The 14,783-nt window shown below is 31.3% G+C and overlaps 1 protein-coding gene across 1 annotated transcript; it reads left to right on the plus strand.

Moving 5' to 3' along the window:
- Window positions 1-6,456: 6,456 nt before the first annotated feature.
- On the plus strand, window positions 6,457-14,497 carry LOC108338453 (mannosyl-oligosaccharide 1,2-alpha-mannosidase MNS1). The gene is made up of 14 exons (XM_017575347.2): window positions 6,457-6,883; window positions 7,500-7,547; window positions 8,006-8,191; window positions 8,567-8,679; window positions 9,087-9,152; window positions 9,286-9,457; window positions 10,915-11,004; window positions 11,312-11,436; window positions 11,589-11,654; window positions 11,897-12,005; window positions 12,085-12,186; window positions 12,740-12,820; window positions 12,891-13,061; window positions 13,887-14,497. Exons 1-14 carry the CDS (start codon window positions 6,725-6,727, stop codon window positions 14,124-14,126), a joined length of 1,728 nt encoding a protein of 575 aa, XP_017430836.1. The 5' UTR covers window positions 6,457-6,724; the 3' UTR covers window positions 14,127-14,497.
- Window positions 14,498-14,783: the final 286 nt, after the last annotated feature.

Genomic DNA, 14,783 nt, shown 5'->3' on the forward strand with positions numbered 1-14,783 from the left:
TGTGTGTTTAAAATTCCTTTTCCAAGTTAGCTATTGTGTTTCTTTGTTTCAAAGTCTTGCTAAGGGTAAACCACACTATTTTTTCTATTGTTCAGCAAAATGAAACTTTAAGATGAGGAAGAACACATAGTTTAGAACCTGGCCCAACAACTTCATAATTCTAAAAAATACAAGAAAAATTATTCATTATTTGTAAAATTAGAATGAAAATTCTAATTTATTTCTAAAATTAGAAGAAAAATTATTCATTTTTTTAAAACAAACTTTAACCCCTTTTATTACATGTAGAAAAAAATCAAACATAAATATAATAATTATATTTCAATAATATAATTAGTATTATTGACATTATATTATGTTTTTAATTATATGGATTTTATTGTCACCACTACATTATTGATGTTTGGATATATCTTGAATCTATGGTTTTGATTGTTTCTTAGTGTCTCTGATTATTGTAGATGCGGGAAAACACTAGAAGTGGGAGTTGAATAGTATTTCCAAACTTTCCGTAAGTTAAGATATGATTATGATGTACGTTATATTAGTTGGATACTTTATTTGGTTAATAAAAGTTGTCTAAGTCGGATCGTTTACTTAACCAGTTTTATGCATCCAAGATGAAGAGTAGACTATAGACAAATATAAAGCATGTTATGCGGGAGTAAGCTTTAGAGCACTTAACAACTACATCGTATATCAACAGATGAAAACACACAAGATGTTTATACTGGTTCACCTCTAAATTAACTTAGAAGGTTCCATTAGATATTCAATGAAGTACAGTCGAGTTTAACTCAGTCTTGATTGTGTAGTATTATTCATCACTCCTAGTATCCCTAAACGCTCTAAATTCTTTTGAGACTCGTTTAGTTTAGTTTGCCCCACGTCTAGTTGTGTATCTTCACCACTCTTGGTATCTCTGATCAGTGAATAACCTCCAGTTGCCATAGATCAATTGAGTATTCGCATCACTCTCGGTACTCAACTTTTTGTCGATATTTCTTTAAGTTTCACTCATTCCTGGTTGCACAGTATTCTTCACCACTCTTGGTATCCCTGATCAGCGAATAACCTTCAGTTACCCTAGATCAGTTGAGTATTTACAACACTCCTGGTATCCCTGATCAACGGATAACCTTCAGTTACCCTAAATCAGTTAAGTATTCGCACCACTCTTGGTACTAGACGATCTCGCTTAGATTTCCTTAACTTGAAAGAGTTAAGTTGTAAGTGTTTTGATTCTCTTCAGAATTGCAATCACAGATTGCTTACAAACTGTTCAGACTATATGTCTCTATGAGAGGATTTGATTACAATACAATGCAGTCTAAACACTCGCAGGTGTTTCACTCACCTCTCTTTTTCTCTCCTAACAAAAGTAAGCATATAATACAATGAAGTATGAGGGAGATGCTTTACTTTGTTATTTCTCTCATTCTCTTTTTTTCTTCTTGTGTCATGAACAAGTAGATATTACAATGAAACTTGAGAAACTGTCATATTTTTCACTCTTCACTCTTTCTTCAAGTAGATATTCTAATGAAGCTTGAGAGTGATTTTCCTTTCTTAAGCTCTTCTCGATATCCTTTTTCTTTGAAAGGAATGATTAGCTTTGATTGCTCAAAAAGATTTCCTCGCTCAATGGATGATGAGATATCTTCATATCTTCATATTTTCTCTCTTCTTCATCATCTCCTTTTCTTCTTCCTCCTCTTCTTTTATTTATACACCTTGTGATTATAGTCGTTATGACCATGCTTATCTTTTGAGTTGCATTGTGACCGTTGACAAAACTTGTCTTTTAAGTTGGCATTGAGACTGTTGATCAACACTCTTTTCTGCCTTTAACGTTCATTTGATATCTATAATTTGAACGTTCGTAGTGATTGTCATGTATAAGGTGAAATATATATATATATATATATATATATATATATATATATATATATATATATATATGTGGCAATTTCTTTTATCTTTTAAACTTATTTAGAGTTTTGTGCTTTCTTGTGTCTTGTTATTGTTTGAGAGTATTTTAATGTTTTACTTCTTTGGTGTTTCTTTTAGACGTGATTTTATGTTCTTGTTTTCTATGAGAAAAACATTTTGAGAATGTCTTTCTTTTTACCTGCTTATGATTGGACTTATCGTGCAATTAGTTAATCAGATATTGCTTTTGTTGGTTTGAATGTTGAGCATTTAAGATTATTCAATGTTTGTTCAGAACAACAAGGTGTCTTTTTATTTCCTACCGTTAGGTGGTGTTTTACCATTAAGTTCTTTTAATTTGAAGATACTAAATGTATATATACTTCATCACAAGATGACGTGTCTATTTCGCTCATGGTATCGTTTTGATTCAAATAAACGCTTCTTTGGCTTTTGTCTCTTTGTAGATGGCGTTTAGCTTGCTCAAGCTTTCTTATATGTTTTAACAATTATGTCTTTTAATTATTTTAGTTAAAGACATCGTCTCGACCTATTTCTGTTTTCGAGTGAAACCAAATACCTACTTCAGGTATTTTAAGCATTACGTGTTTAACTTAGTTCTCCCTCAGACACCTTTAGACAAGACATCATCTAGTCATACGTCTGGTTGTTCTAGCCTAAGTGTTTTTCTATTTCCTAGGATCTAAGTGTTTTCCTATGATTTCTATGTTTAGGGTTCAGGTTCTAATTTTGGTTTGTTTGAGGTTTTGGCTCTACGTTTTTAGTGTTTATCATCTAAGTTTTCTACTTGTGTTTTGTCCTACGTTTTTATCCTGATTTCTTTACTATTTTAATCTTTCTTCTTGATATGTTTTGTTTCTTATCCTACCTTTGTGAAGTTGTGATTTCATTATCTCTTGGCTTTGTGTTCTTCTTTTCCTGACCCATGTCTTCAAGTTTCTTCAGAGTGATTTTCTTCTATTCTAGGGTTATTCTGTCCTAGTGTCTAGAGGGTTGGTTTTCTCTTATGGGTTGAGGTGTTTCTGGCTGCTCTATCCTATCTTGAGGTTTTTCTAGCTTAGTGTTTTCTATCCTAAGGATGGTTCTATGGTTTTATGGTTTCCTATTAGAGTGTTCTAGGATTGATTTCCTATCCTAAGTGTTTTTCTAGTTAAAGTTAGCTTTCGATACACAGAGACTTCTTCATTTATGTTATTTAGTTAAATTTCAAAATCAAGATCAAGGTTTCTTCTAGACGATCTTGTCTTGTAATACCTTGACAATTTTTTTGGTTTTCTATTTGGACGAGCTTATCCTGTGACGAACTTGTCGTACTTTAACAATTATGTCCAAATTCAATGTGGTGGGAAACAAATGTTTCCCACTACACTTGAACCTGTTTTGCCATTTACCGATGGATAACTAACGAGTATATTCGTTGATAATTATCGACAAATATAAACCGTGGGTAATTATCATCGAATATAGCCCATTGATAATAATCGACAAATATAGAGCGTCCGTAATTATCGACAAATATAGACCGTTGGTAATTATCAATGACCCTAAATTGTCATGGTAATTGTTTCCGACAACGGAATCACGGACGAATCTAAGTTCGTCGATAATTTGTCGAAAAACATGCAATACCGATGGATTTCGGACGTTATTGAGGGCCTATATTTGTCAATAATTCCAGGTTTTTTTATAGTGTTGGTTTAAAAGTAATGAAAATATTTAATAATAACGTGAATTTTAATAAAAGTTTAATTTAATCTCAATTTATAGAGGAACAAAATTAAGACCGAATTGAACAAAATTAACAAAAAAATTGGACTAAATTGAACAAAAATAACAAAATTTAGGATAAAATTGAATACAAGACACTAATAAGTGGCATTGACGCTCATACGTGGCATTGATACTAACTTGACACGTGCTATTGATATTGTTTTGACACATGACACTAACATTACCATATGGCTCAATATTGATTTGACTTGTGGACAATTGTTTTAATACTAAGAAAAAATTTAAAGAATATTAATATTTAAGAAAAATTAAAAAATTAAAAAAACCACAACCAAACACGTGGCACACACTGTTTAGCTGTCGTTAACGATTTAGACGACGTTATGAAAAATGACCAAATTGAACATAAATTACGAAAATTAGGACAAAATTAAACACTCGAACAAAATGAGTCTCACATTGAACAAAGTCGACGAAAATAAAGACAAAAAATGGTATTAAGTGTAACAAAATATATGACAAAATCTCGATAGTTTGATTACGTTATGAGATTCTTTAATACCATATATTTACATAATATTTTGTTAATCAGCTAAGGTATCACATTATTATGATTCTTCTATTAATTATCATATATATGATAAACAATTCTTTTCATTGATATTATCTGTTTTTATTAGATAAGTCATACGATCCAAAAGTCCTATAAATACACATGGTATTTCACGAGGAAATGCATACTCAGTCACACTCTCTCTTTTACTTAAAAGATTTAAACTCTCTTATTGACTTGAGCGTTAGAGAGTCTTTTGCAAGTGGATCTCTCCCTGTGTTCCAACCCTCAGGAGTACACATAAGGATTCTTCAATAGATCATAGTTAGAATCTCGATAAGAACATAAAATAAATTGGTTACACATCGTATATTATCCATATAATAAGAAAGCTACAAAAAAATAATAACAAAATATAAAGATAATAACAAAATATCAAATATCTATTATACAATAATATATGTTAATACAATGTCAACTTGTCATATAGGTCATAAACTTTAGGTCAGCCTTTGGATGTATCATCCATCTTTAAATATCAAGTCTAACTTCATCCATCTTTAAATATCAAGTCTAACTTTAGACCATTGAGATGATATAAGTAATATAAACATTGATAATATTAAATTTGTTAGCAAATAATGTTAATCTGAATATTTGAATTACATAATTTCTATTTTTTTTATTAATTAGGATATTTAGTCAATTTGAACAAGAGAACTTTTAAAGAAGGTTAAATCATTTTCATTCGTCTTAATTTTTATAAGAAAATCTTAAATCAGTCATCTTATTTTGTTTTGTCTCAATTTGGTTCCTATTTTAAAAATTTTGATGCAATTAAGTCATTATCGTTAGTATTGCACTAACATTATTAAAAATGTCTTATGTGTCGGTTCATGAGTTTTTTTAATATACTTTTAATTTTTTATATTTTTTAATTTAAAAAAAGTAAAAAATTGTCACATATCAAACTGATGGCGTACCACGTGGTAGTGGTAGTGTATGCGACAACGATAGTGTCACATGTCGTTATCATACTAGATGTTATTATCTTGGTTTCTTTATTTTTATTTTGTCTCGATTTAATTCTTTTATTTTTGAATCAATTTTGTCCCTCTCCAAATTGAAATGTTATACAAATATTTTTATTAAATACTTTTTAATAAGATGAAGTTTATTAATATTTATATTTTACATTGAATTTTATTTAAAATTATTTTTAAATTTTAAATTTATTTGTTTAAAATTATTTTTAAATTTTAAATTTATTTGTTTATAATTATTTTTAAATTTTTCATTTGAATTTGTAAAATTATTATTTTTAAACCGACTCAAAATTTGTATAAAAATTATTGAATTGTACTCATTTTAAAATATACAATAATTTGAATAGTTGAACAAGTTTATAAATTTATTTTATTTTATGAAATTTAATTAATAAATAAATTTAACATATTTGTTACTTGAAATTAATTTTGATTTCTTTTCTATCAACATTACTTCTTTTTAACAACTTTCCAATAATTTTAAATAAATCTCAATATAAAATATAAATATAAATAAATTTAATATTATTAAATTATTTAATAAAAATATTAATTTAAATAAAAATATTTGTGTAACATTTATATAAAAATTAAATTAATTTTAATTTTGAAAGAGATAAAATTATTGTATTTTTTATATACTAAATTAAAACAAAATAAAAATAGAAAAAATAAATTGAGACTAAGGTATGTCTTGAAATGTAACAATTAAAAAACATAAGAAATAAAAAATGAAAATAAAAATAATTTAAAAAGTATTTATGAATATGAAAAAAATCATGACCGTAATATGTTTAACAGTGTTAATATAATAATAACAAAAAAAAATTGATAATCAAATTTTTTAAAATAAAAACCTAATTAAAACGAATACAAACAAAAGAAAATTAAAAAAAATTGAAATTTCTCTAGAAAAATAAGTAGGAATGGAATAATTTAACCTTTTAAAAAAATCTCTTATAACATTAACAATTCTAAAATAATTAGAATATTTAAAAGGTCTTATGAAAAAGGAAGAAAAAAAATACTATTTTATTTAAAGAATTTGTTACTGTCTTATGAAAAAAAAACTGAATTATAATTAAAATTAAAATATGGAAATTTCTTACCATTTTAGTTTTGGTTTGTTTGGTGATAAGGTGATTTTGGTAAATATGAAATCTGTGTTTCATTTCTGTTTTATAGGAATTGACTTGAATTGAGCAATGGGAGAATTGAAGTCTCTGCTTCGTCTTCATCTGCTCTGCAATTTTGCAGACTGAATTGAAGAGAAGGGAACACGAATCTTCAGATAAACCCTCAAACTAAGTGTTCAGGTTCCGACAAACAGATACGTATATTTGAAGAAACAAACGACCGGCCGTTTTGTTCCTTAAAAAATTGTGGGTCTGCAACAAAAACAGGGACGAGGTTGGTGTGAACCTTAGATCTTGGTTTGGGAATGGCGAGGGGTAGTAGATCAGTGACGAGTAGCAAGTGGAGGCACTGCCACCCTTCCTATTACCTGAAGCGCCCGAAGCGTCTAGCTTTGCTCTTCATTGGTTTCGTTTGCGTTTCTTTTGTTGTGTGGGACCGTCAAACCCTGGTCAGAGAGCACCAGGTACGTGCTTTCAGATTTCGATCTTGTTATTTTTCCATGATCTTTGCCAACACCTGTGTGTTGATTCTGTCTGTGTTGTTGGTTTTTCGTGATCGCCGTCTTGAACTTGTATGCAGCAAAGAAATATGTGTGGGGCAGTGTCGTTGGATGGATTGTTTTGTGGGGGAGGGAAGTTCATATTTATAGAATTGAATGGTTGGGGTGGGTGTGTGGCGAAAATTATATTCCTGGATGAGTTCCTTTTTAATATCATTTCTGCAATATATTATGGGTATGTTTGGAAATCATTGGAAGTGTTTTTGAGAGATTCTCTTGTGGAAATATTGAACTTTTTTGTAGTAGAGAAACTCCTAAAACTCTCAAACGCACTTCTGTTGTATCAAAACAGCTCTAAGTAGATGTGATGTGAGATTTCATATTTAATTCCTGCGAACTACCAGAATTAGAAGTACCGTTAGTTAGACAGAATACTGTTATGACAGATGGTGATTATCTGATTTCACTAGGACGTGCTATTTTTTACTTGATTTACAACTTTGTTTTCAGTGTATCTTTGTGAAGGGAGAATGAAATGTTTTTTTGGATTTTCGGTGTATAACGCATCTGCTGAATACAGGTTGAAGTTTCTGAGCTGCGGAAAGAAGTGACTGATTTGGCAAATTTGGTAAGAGACAATCAAATTTTGGGTGTGTTGACTGACTCTTCTGCTACATTTAGCCATGTCTGTTGTTCCCAAGAAGCATTTCATTTTTGTTTTGGAAAGAATAAGCACAAGCAATGAGATGGGCTTTACATATATTGCATGCCCTGCATGAATACTGGTTTAATCTGATTTAAATCTGATAGAACCTTTGGAAAACCTCACTGCAAAAGCTATCTGCTTGTAATTCGAGAGCCCAAGGCCTTGTAAACCCCACACTAGAATCCCATACTTCCTAATAAAATCCTCCTGTGTGAATTCTCATTTTGCATTCAATCTTGCATAAAACTATTATTAGCTTGTAAAATACTTTTGTTATAGCTCTTTCTACAGCCTAGGATTATTTGATGAATTTAATATTCTGTTACGAAACTTTTTTTCTTTTAATCTTCTTGGGAGCTAAGCTTGTAGACTTATTGCAGCTGAGTGAGTTAAATAACAAACAAGGTACTTCTGGGAAGATTGACCTGAGTACTAAAGTTACCAGGTCCAGTAAAGAGGTGCTAGATGATCCCATTGATATCCAGAGGAGGGAAAAAGTAAAAGAAGCAATGCTTCATGCTTGGGGATCTTATGAAAAGTATGCATGGGGCCAGGATGAACTTCAGGTTTGTGATTCTCTATTATGAACTCATCAACCTTTCACTCTTTATTTAATGATAGTTTTTATAAGTATTTTCCATTTTGGGTTCTTTCAATATTCCTAAAGTTTCTGTTGCAAGACTTCAAGTTCAGTTTCTTTCCCTAGACGTAAATATTATGGAGGTCTTTCCATATGAGGCTTTAGTTCTCTTGTATTTTTGCTTCAGTTCTAAAACATGTAACAGTTTAGGATTGATGTGAAAAAAAAAATAAGGATGATGCATTTATGCCTCAAAGCCATTAGTGAGTCAATAGATGGCTCACTTTTTCTTTCAATGCATAATCATCTAAAATATAATTATTTTATCCATTCTCTAAATTAATTTTTTTTGTTCCACTAGCCACAATCAAAGAGTGGTGTCAATAGCTTCGGAGGTCTTGGAGCAACATTAATAGATTCTCTTGATACGCTATATATTATGGGTCTCAATGAGCAGTTTCAGAAGGCACGAGAGTGAGTGCACTTTGTGACTCTATAAGATGAACTTATAATCTTGTTATTTTTACTTCACTCATATGTCTCGCTTTATGTTTGGAATCAATAGTAGGGAGGTTTCTAAAGTTATATTTGCAATGATACTTGCATGCCGAGTAGAAAATTCAGTTTATATTATTTTCTAAGTTTCTCTTTCAATTTTTAATGCTCTGCCCATCATATAGTTCAACTCCTAAGATTTCTGATATGTATTTATTTGCCCTACTCTCTCTTCACTGCTGAATTTTCTTTTTCTGAATGGAGACATAGTAGTTATCTGTATATATTTTAGTCGCTTGCTATATTCATCTGTTTAATGTTTTATTGAAATACTCTTGGTTATGCTTTGTTGCATTCCTGGACATAATAAGAAATTGCTCTGACAGATGGGTTGCAAACACTTTGGATTTTAACAAGGATTACGAAGCAAGTGTTTTTGAGACAACCATAAGGTTACTTTATAAGGTTTACTTTGCAGTTGAAGTCCCTTCCCCATTTACAAAATTATATTTTTTAACTCAAGTGTTAGACGACTAATATTTTTTTATTACTTTACTTTGTTGGTCTATTTCCACCAAAATCCAGAGTAGTAGGTGGTCTTCTTAGTGCATATGATCTTTCGGGGGACAAAGTTTTTCTTGACAAAGCTAGAGAAATTGCAGACAGATTGCTGCCTGCATGGAATACGCCTACAGGAATTCCTTACAACATCATTAATTTGTCACATGGACGAGCACACAACCCTAGTTGGACTGGGGTAAATTTTAGAATTCTGTTTATGCATTTCAGTCTTACTGAACACCAGGAGATTTGGAATATTCTTCAATGGATTATAGTTTTTGATTTTAACTACTTGGAATTGTTTACATTTTCATTATCCTCAGAGGGCGTTAGCTACAAGGAATTATTTTTCATCCCCAAGAATCATTCATGGGGATAATTAATTGGAAATTATGATACCTAGGAATGGTTAAATTTTGTTTGGTTGGTGAAAAATATTGCTGGAATTATTTATACAAGTTTTTTTTTTTAAATTAGGAGGCAATGTGTAATTTTTATCACGATCTTTAACTTGTTACTATGTTAAATGATTTAATAAAAGTAGGGTGATTTTTTTTAGTAAATTTTTGTTTTTAATTGGGAAAGTTAATTTCTGACCTTCTCCCAAGGGAATGCTTTTGTGAGAAACTTGGCTAAAACCCACTCTCAAAAAACTGTCTCCTGGGAATGTTATTTGATGAAAAATTAAACAAAATATGGGTAACATACTTTCCCAACTTCATACTCTCAGGAAACTAAATATTTCCTTTTACCAAAACACCCCCTTAGAGCCAGAGATGTGACTTTGACGGTTTATATAATCTCTGGTCTTATTTCTCAAGCTTTGCTTCAAATTGGTTTTCAAACAATTAATGAAAATACATCTCTTATTCAAGGCAGTTTTGGATGACCTTTTAATGGAAAACAAAATTTATTTTGAATGCATCTCATATAAGCCCTTTTTCCTTTCAAGTGCTTCTTATTCAAGGCACATATTTTTTGCTTTAACACAGTGCTCAAGAAGTTCCTTTTTTGTTTTTGAGAAGCCTATCCTTTCAAAATTAGGTTTAGCTAGGTCTTTTTTCTAAGCATCATGAATTGTATATTTCCAGTCTTATAATTTGGGATTATGCCTAAATCAACCATACAAAACCTACTTCTAAGTTCAAGGTTGTCCCTACTTATACATTATATTTTGGTAATATTTTAGACAATGTGTGATCTTCAACACACCCATCTTATGCCCTTAACTGGACTCTCAAGTGTGAAGTTTATGACTTGACATCTGCTAGTGGTCCAATGATAAGAACTCAATTATGAGAGGGTCCATAGGTCCAACAAACTAAAGTTAGTGTTGACTCTAATACTATTTTTATAATTTGAGTTTTGATCTACCTTAATCATACAAAACTAGTTTCTAAGGTGACAATCATCTACCACTTATATATTTTGACCAGATCTTTAGATGTTGTGAGATATCCAACTAATTTAACTTTATGTGCATAGCAAAGGCATACCTGTGGGATCTTTTTGGCCGAGTTTTTCATTGTAGAAAAACAGTATTTCATCCCTCTTTATATATTTACAGGCATGAATTTTGGCTGCTTGATACTGGAAGTATCATTGACACCCTCATCATAGTCTCTAATTCCTTTTTGTTTATATTCTGTTAAGGGTGAGAGTATCTTGGCAGATTCTGGCACTGAACAACTGGAATTCATTGTTCTATCTCAAAGGACTGGAGACCCAAAGTATCAGCAGAAGGTTTTTAGCTTTCATTCTATATGTCGTACTTTTTAAGGGACTAGATTAGAGTGATGGTTTACATTTATGTTGGTTGAAAACAGATATAGTTACGGGCAGGCATTGCACTGGTGGTAAACTTTAGTGTTAAAATGTGTTAAATTGATGCCACACTGTTTATAGCACTACTGCCATACTTGTACTTAGTTGGAGCTATTTTAGCTAAGGGCAGTTACTTGCTTATGCCAGTATGCCTTTCATTTGTATATTGCATGTCCGAGCCATTTTTCTAGCAGTGCACTGATTGGTTTGCACCATGCTTTTTCAGGTGGAAAACGTAATTATCCAGCTAAATAAAACATTTCCTGGTGATGGATTACTTCCCATCTACATTAATCCTCATAGTGGGGCAGCAGGCTACTCTCCTATCACATTTGGGGCCATGGGTGATAGGTATTAATACAATTTTTAGCATCGATATTTTGTTGATATGATCATAACAAACTTCTGAATTTATAAATATGATCTGGATTTTGTTGAATTTTAATAATTTTATCTGTATTTTTTAATTTGGTCTATTGGTGATTGGCACAATATTGTTGCAGTTTTTATGAGTACTTGCTCAAAGTTTGGATACAAGGGAATAAGACATCGGTCGTAAAACATTATAGGTGAGAATAATGCATGAAGATATGTTAATTGATGAATTCCTAATTGAATCCATGTCATTTTAATAGACAATATTAGCTAAAATATAATTTGATTTCCTTGGACTGATGAGATAATTTATATGTTAATCTTTAGAATTTAATGGCCAAATCATTTCAATTCTTCTTTCGCATAAATATTGATTAAGTGTAAGTATTCTTTAACTCATTTTTTTGTCCATTTCTTCCGGGAATTATGAAAGCAGAGATATGTGGGAGAAATCAATGAAAGGTCTGTTAAGTTTGATTCGGAGATCAACACCATCTTCTTTTGCTTATATATGTGAAAAGAATGGGGGATCTCTCACAGACAAAGTATGATATCACACTTACAGTACTTACCGTATGATGTTCTGGTTTTGGTATAATTTCTCATTCAACTGAGTACCTGCAGATGGATGAACTAGCATGCTTTGCTCCGGGGATGATTGCATTGGGATCATTTGGTTACAGTGCTGCTGAGGATTCACAGAAGTTTCTGTCACTAGCAGAAGAGGTATATTTTGATAGCCTATTTAATTTAATAAACCCTTATGTACTTGTTCTGTTGACTGACAGAGTTTTGGTCTTGATCTGTCAATTTACATATGGTCTTCACACCTATACAAGCTTAATTTTTTTTTGCTTAGGATTTTCTAAGCTGATATGAAAACAGCTGTTTGGAATCAAATCATGAAGTTATAATTTTCATTTATAATTATGATCTCGGGCAAATTAGCATGCATTTTCAAATCCTTTTTTAAAGTGTTGAAAGGGTTGGATGTTTCTATCTATGTTTACTCTTAGGAAATCCGTTTTGCCTTTCTCTATGCACGGAGTTTATCATTGGTTTAAAACAGAAAATTTGTTGAGCTATAACTAAGAATTTTGTTGTCATTCATATAATTATAGAATGTGAGTGGAAGTAGTGGCTGTGTGTGATGTTTTAATATGAGATGACCAGTATGGAATCACACGAGGCATTAATTCTTCAGTGCATGTGGATATTTTATTGTGCAATGTATCGATATTATGAAGTAATCACTGATGATATGTACCTTTCTTTGCAGCTTGCTTGGACATGTTATAACTTCTACCAATCAACTCCAACGAAATTGGCTGGAGAGAACTATTTCTTTCATTCTGGGCAGGTTAGTTATTAGCTTATTTGTGCCATGAAATTTGATGTGTGTGATCTGAAATTTATTTTTGAATTTAAAGGACATGAGTGTGGGCACATCATGGAACATACTGAGGCCAGAGACAGTTGAGTCCCTCTTTTACCTTTGGCGTCTAACTGGCAACAAAACATACCAAGAATGGGGTTGGAATATATTTCAAGCTTTTGAGAAGAACTCCCGCATAGAGTCAGGCTATGTTGGACTGAAGGATGTAAGCGCACCTCTATTTGACATCTAATAATGAGTTTCTGTGTTCAATACGTCCTATCAAAACTTTGAATTCTTTGGTCTGGCTCATCAGTGAAAGCATTTATTGAACTAGGCACTTTGATAGATGAGATAGAGACATTCTATGTGTTTTTCTCAATTGAATGCTTAACTTATTTTCATAGGCAATAGGTGTTGAAAATTATGTTTTTAGGTTTTTGCAGTTATAGTGTTCTGTTTGGACAAATCTCTCCATAAACACTTCAAATAGAGAAAATTAGGAAGGAAAGAAAATGAAAAAAATTTCTCTATAAACTAAAGTTAACTGATACATAAGTTAGAAAACAATAATTTAGAAATTTTTCATGACAAGTTTTTCAAATTATGCATAAACTAAAATTAAAAAACAAATTTTAGCTTATGAACAAACTCATTTAATTTTTTCTTCTAAAGGACTGTTTAGATAATTTCTAAGACAGAAAAATAGGTAGAAAAAAAGGAAATGAGTGTCCAGAAGTTAAAATTAGTTTATGCATAAGCTAATTTGTAGAAGTTTTCTCTTTTTGACTTCCCTGAATTTTTAATTTTTAACTTTTAACTTGTACATAAGTTAATTATAATTTATATAGAATTTTATTTATTTATTTATTTATTCTTATCTGTCTGTCCTAGTAGAATTGTTGGCATGGGTCATTGCTTCTTACTCTAATGATTTCTGCCAATTTTCTTTCTTGCTTCCTTTGATGTTTGTCTAACGCTTGACAACCATTTAATATCCCTGGCAACTATTTTGCTTACTCATTTGGCATAACTTGTTCAAATTTCTCAGGTTAATAGTGGGGTCAAAGACAACATGATGCAAAGCTTCTTTCTTGCAGAGACCCTGAAATATTTTTATCTTCTCTTCTCTCCTTCTTCAGTCATCCCATTAGATGAATGGGTATTCAACACAGAAGCCCACCCTCTGAGGATTGTGACCAGAAATGAAGGGGGACTATATAAGAATTTAAATGAGAAGCAAAAACCTTTTTCTAGAATAGGTGGCAGAAAAGAAGGTCGATCAGGTTAGATATCCATTCTTCTCTAATCATTGCTGATTGAACCCCTTTTACCAAAACTGTAGAACAGCAGTTTGTTCTATTATGGTGGCTTGTAAGATGTCAGAATTTTCTCATTGGGAGGAGGTTGAGGCTGGGAGGGGTAATAAGGGTTCATTCAGCCACAAAACACCATCTAATATAGGAAATAGTTCCTCATTGATGTTCTTAAAATGGGTTTATTCAAGGTGAAACTGAACTTTGATTGATGAATGACCCTTCTGAAATTCACTGCTAGGAGCTTGTTGCCCTTTATTTTTTATTATATTTTTCTGGAACCAAATTTTCAGGGTTCTATTGAGGCAATATATCTACGAAATACAAGATAATCCTTGCATGTTTACCATTTTCTTTATATTGCATTACTTGTTACTGAATTTTGTGAACAGCAAGATAGTTATGGTATTATAAGTGGTTCTGTCTTCAACCATTTTCTAGGTTTTCTTTTCGACAAGAAAGAAAACCTTCATTTTTTGTTGTCTGTGAACATGGTTGATATCACTTTGATGTCTGTCCATTAATATTAATATTTGGAAGAATTAACCATACAGTTATTTCTTGGGGATCACTTTTGCCAAGAAAATTAAATATAGGAACAAAATCTACTGCAACTGTCAAGAAAATACATT

The sequence above is a fragment of the Vigna angularis genome, chromosome 7 (genome assembly GCF_016808095.1).
Source record: "Vigna angularis cultivar LongXiaoDou No.4 chromosome 7, ASM1680809v1, whole genome shotgun sequence".
Classification (NCBI taxonomy): domain Eukaryota; kingdom Viridiplantae; phylum Streptophyta; class Magnoliopsida; order Fabales; family Fabaceae; genus Vigna; species Vigna angularis.